Here is a 5,219-nt window from a genome sequence, read left to right on the forward strand (position 1 = left end):
ATATATATATATATATATATATATATATAGTTCACGTGTATATATATATATATATATATATATATATATACACACACATACATATATACATATACACAAGCAAGCGCGTGTGTGTATGTGTATGTATGTATAGATGTATATATACACACACATATATATGTATGTATATATGTATATATATACACACACGTATATATGTATCTATCTTTGTACGTATGCATATGTGTGCATACGTACATGAAGTACAGAGATGTTCGTGACAAAGGAACGTTAAAAAACACTTAACTCCTTTCCTCACCCCCTCTCTTTTATCCCCTATCTCCTCTCCTCCCTCTCTCCTTTCTTATCTTCTCTCTCTCTCTCTCTCTCTCTCTCTCTCTCTCTCTCTCTTCTCTGTGAGAAAGACACCTTATCATAATGGTGGTAAAGAAATGGCCTTACCTGGAGTTGGTTGACATCGTTCCAGTCTGAATCCATTTCTCCTGTATCTGAAATGATAAACAAGCAAAAATCTATATACCTAATTTTACAACACATTTGATTTTAACTAAGCTGATATACAACAAAAAGACCATTAATGAGATAGGTCTTCGTCTTGTGTTGTTTTTCTTTCTTTTTCTTTGTTTTGCCTTTGTGTGTGCAGATTGGTATACAAATCTATCCTCTCCACACCAGCCTTTCTGAAAATGTCATGTCTAGGCTTGCATATAATGTACAGGTGCATGACCAACCTTTGTTACCGCTATTGTCGTTGTCTTAACCTATGTCTTTCCTGAACCAACAACTTATATCATGAAATTTATTCGAGCTCTGATTTTCAGTATTTTTTTCCAATTTTAAGATATCTATGAATACATAATCAGATCTACTCCTTGTCTTCGAGAAAGTAGGCTTTGAGAGGCTAGAGGTCTGATAGCTATTTCGAGCAACTCGTTGAAGCACGTTGAGGTTCCTCCATTGCTTTGGCGTTCTTTGAGTTGTATTGTTGTTATAACTGTTGTTAAAACCCAGTTCAGCCTTGATCTAGCTGATTTGATATGATCAAATTGTAACACTTATGTATCGTTTCTTCACCGATGATATGTTTAGTGCATCATTGATGACAGAACAATTTTGTACTTCTTTTTCTAAGAGAATAAGGAAAGATTTCAAAAAATTTTGGTTGCTTCCTCAAGTAGTTCTATTGACCACATTAAATTTAATTCTTTGGCTTGAAGTCAGCTTGATAATATTTTTTGTAGTGTTCAAAGATATATATATATATATATATATATATATATATATATATATATATATATATCAACACATACATACATACATATATATATATATGTACATACACACATACACATACATATACACATATGTAAACAAACAACAATCCTGAGTGTTCTAAATGGATAAGCAATTCAATTTCTCAACTGGAAAATGTAATAAGAATTCAAACTTAACAGACCATAATATGAATAAAAAACTGAATATAGAAGCAAATTGGAAAGGAAGGAATTAAAACAAAGGTATGCAGATCTCACCTATGGTTCAACTGAGTTGAAAAATCTTAAATTTTAACGATGTTGATGTTCGGCCCTTTTACATATCATTCACCTCTTCCCTCAGACTACCTTTTGATGGAGTATATTGGTTCCTCTTTTTATAAGAGAATTTTTGAACCACCCTCACTACAGCCACTACATCCTCATTGTTACCTTAGCCAATGAAATTACGTTGTTTCCTTTACCCTCATATTTAGTGGATTATGACAAAAGTATTGATTAGAAATATCATCAACCAATAGAGTTGTAGCTTAGCCCCCAGAGTTAAAGCAGGATGATCTTGGTTTCGAATCTAACTGTAAGCAAGTTCATTTCACATACGTGAATAATGTCCTTTATAGACACCAAATCGACACAAAATTTTCTCTTTCGCTTTCCGAGGTAATTACGGCTATTCGCTTAATGATAAATAATTACAAATACTGAAGAAGTTCATATATATATATATGTATATGTATATATATATATATATATATATATATATATATATCCCGAGCGTCATACCAATATATACTTTTGTTATTTACACCACCTGTCCTCGTCTGTTGTTATTATTTGTATATTCTCCCATATATATATATATATATATATAGGTATGTATGTATAAGTGTGTGTTTGAATATATTGATCACATAAGGTAAATCAGTATTAATTCTAAGAGTGAATTTATAAACGAGTGAAATAACATCTTCAAAATATTGCATACCCGCCTCCTAATGCACACTTACGCACTCACATATAGATAGACCAAAAGAGTTAAGGTGTGTGTGTGTGTGTGTGTGTCTGTGTGTGCCTGTGTGTGTGTGTGTGTGTGTGTGTGTGTGTGTGTGTGTCTGTGGGTGTGTGTGAGTGTATGTTGCGTGTGCATCTAACTCTACTGGTTTATCTAAATGTACATACATGCATAAACACACACACATTAATATATACGTATATATAGTACATACATATATGTACATGTTTGATATTTATATAAAAGTATGCACATGTATATATATATATATATATACACCCATACATATATGTGTGTGTATACGTACATAGATATATAGATATAGATACAAGCATATATATATGTATGTATGTACGTATTTGTGTGCCTGTGTTTGTCCCCCTCCACCATCGTTTGGCAACTGATGTTGGTGTGTTTACGTCCCCGTAACTTAGCGGTTCGGCAAAAGAGACCGATAGAATAAGTACTAGGGTTACAAAGAATAAGTCTTGGGGTCGACTTCAACTAAAGATGGTGCTCCAGCATGACCACAGTCAAATGACTGAAACAAGTAAAAAAGGTAAAAGAAGTGAAATACACACACACACACACACACACACAGCAATATCGACATCTATCACTATGTGTGTGTGTGTATTTGTGTATTTGTGTATGCGCGCGTGTAACAAATAATGGGAGAAATCCCTGATGTGTAAATAGACGGAAATTATTTATTGCACTCTAGATGTGTGAGTGAAAATGCTCGAACGCTCGATGTGTGCATGATGCATGACGCTAACAGTCAAAATACCCTTTGATAGGTAAGTCTATATGAATGCTGCCAGTACATAACAATCAACACTGACGCCAATTCTTGAAAATGAGACTATGAGGTTATGGAAACGTCAGATATAAATTTTAGAGGCTTTATTGTTTCAAACCAACTGTAAAAAGTAGATGCGAAAAAAACATAAAGCTTGAATATAGTCGTATATTTAATGAAACTTACGACTGTGTGTGTTTGAGTGTATGTATTTATATGTGTATACATTGTGTGTCCACATGCACACAATGTGTAGCGACATATCCATGATTGTAACTACTTTGATTACATTGTTAAAAATCATTTAAATCACTCAAATAAAAGTCAACGACTCATTTGAATGCGACTCCGTTTTATAGAAAATCTTGTTGCATCAATGATATTTATTAATTGAAAGTTGACGAGCTGGCAGAATCGTTACCCTTCCCGGCAAAATGCTTAACGGTATTTCATCTGTCTTTACGTTCTGAGTTCAAATTCCTCCGCGGTCGACTTTACCTTTCATCTGTTCAGGGTCGATAAAATAAGCACCTGTTGAATACTGAAGTTGATGTATTCGACTTACCCCTTCCCCTAAAATTGCTCGCCATCTGCCAAAATTTGAAACCAATATTTATTGATTCAGTAAGTTCCCAGTTAATTGAGTATATATATATATGACTAGATTTTGATTACAACCTGTAGCTATTTTATGTCCATCACAATAAATAGAATAAACACCAAATGAATTAACTCCCCTTTAATATTTATATTAGTCTTAATAAGTCGGTGAGCTGGCAGAATCGATAGCGCTTCGGAAAAAATGCTTAACGATATTTCTTCCAGTTCGTAATGTTCTGAGTTCAAACTCCGCCGAGGTTGACTTAACCTTTCATCTTTTCGGGGTCGATAAAATAAAGAGGAGAGGTGTAAATCAAAATTTCCGACCTTGTGAAAGGAAGAATATCATTCTTATTAATAACAATTCAAATGTTAATAGATAAGGTACAACTTGATAACGAAAAATTAATGAAGTTTGTTCCGTGTATTTCCCTGAATGATCAATGCACTTTTGTAATTGATATAACGTCAAAGGGGACTGAATTAAAACGATTAAGTAATAACAATCCAGGCACAATAATAACTTTGGGATAAGAAGCCTGCTTTACAACCACGTTGTTTCGGGTTCACTCCCACTGTGAAGTACCTTGGGCAAGAGTCTTCTACTACAGCCTCTGGCCGACCAATGCTTTGTGAGTGAAACTGTTTGAAAAATCGAAGTACACACGCACGCACACACGCATACACACGCACGCACACACGCATACACACGCACATATCTATTTGTGAGTGTGTATGTTCTCTATAACTGCTTAGCAGTCGGTGTTGGTTTGTTTACACCTATTAGCCTAACGATTCGGAAAAAGACAACGCTAAAATAAGTACTGAATTCAAAAATAAGTACTAGGGTAGATTTTTTTTCAAAGAAACCCTTCCAGATGAGACTCCAGAATGGCCACAACTCAATGACTGGAACAAGTGAAAGATAAAAGTTATACTATCTATTGTTACAGCAAAAATATTTTCCTAAATAACGAAACTTTCAAGAGTAAATTTATGATTGTCAAAATATATTTGATTGCAATTTGTTTAACATTTCCATTCTAGTTTTCTTTTTGTTTAAACCTGAAACATTTTGTGAGCTAAGAAGCTACTTAGCTGAGTACAAACAAAGGGTTATCTGCTTAACATTTGATTGATAATATATGTTCAGTTGTGTTATATATGTATCAATAAAATTAAGTGATAAAGTCGTTTTAAATAACCGTATTGACAAGGAGGTAAGTTTCTTGAAGTTTATCCATCCGTTTTGATAACTTCCTTATGTTTTTAATCCTCTTTGCTTTCAATTTTCTCAAGTTTTACGCGTTCAAAATGTCTATTTATTTCCTTCATTTCTTTTCTTGTCTTACATAAGAGATTTCCAATAGTCTCGAACACCTGCACACAAAAACATGGCTGACCACAAAGAAACACTCACCGCACACACACGCACACAGACACGTACGCACACACACATACACGTACGCACACACACACACACACACACACACACACACACACACACACACACACACACACACACACACAC

The 5,219-nt window shown here is 34.1% G+C and overlaps 1 protein-coding gene across 3 annotated transcripts in view; it reads right to left on the reverse strand.

The window, feature by feature from the left end:
* The window catches only part of LOC106867537 (ETS homologous factor), a 32,355-nt gene that overhangs the window by 10,586 nt on the left and 16,550 nt on the right, over positions 1–5,219 (reverse strand). For 2 of the 3 annotated variants that reach the window (XM_014912436.2, XM_014912435.2), the window contains exon 2: positions 442–488. In XM_014912436.2, coding sequence (XP_014767922.1) covers positions 442–488 — 47 coding nt within the window. Of the gene's footprint in view, positions 1–441; positions 489–1,532; positions 1,620–5,219 lie in introns of those variants that run through there. The other variant, XM_052968389.1, reaches the window with a different exon arrangement.

This window comes from Octopus bimaculoides, chromosome 5, assembly GCF_001194135.2.
Source record: "Octopus bimaculoides isolate UCB-OBI-ISO-001 chromosome 5, ASM119413v2, whole genome shotgun sequence".
NCBI classification, from domain to species: Eukaryota; Metazoa; Mollusca; class Cephalopoda; order Octopoda; family Octopodidae; genus Octopus; species Octopus bimaculoides.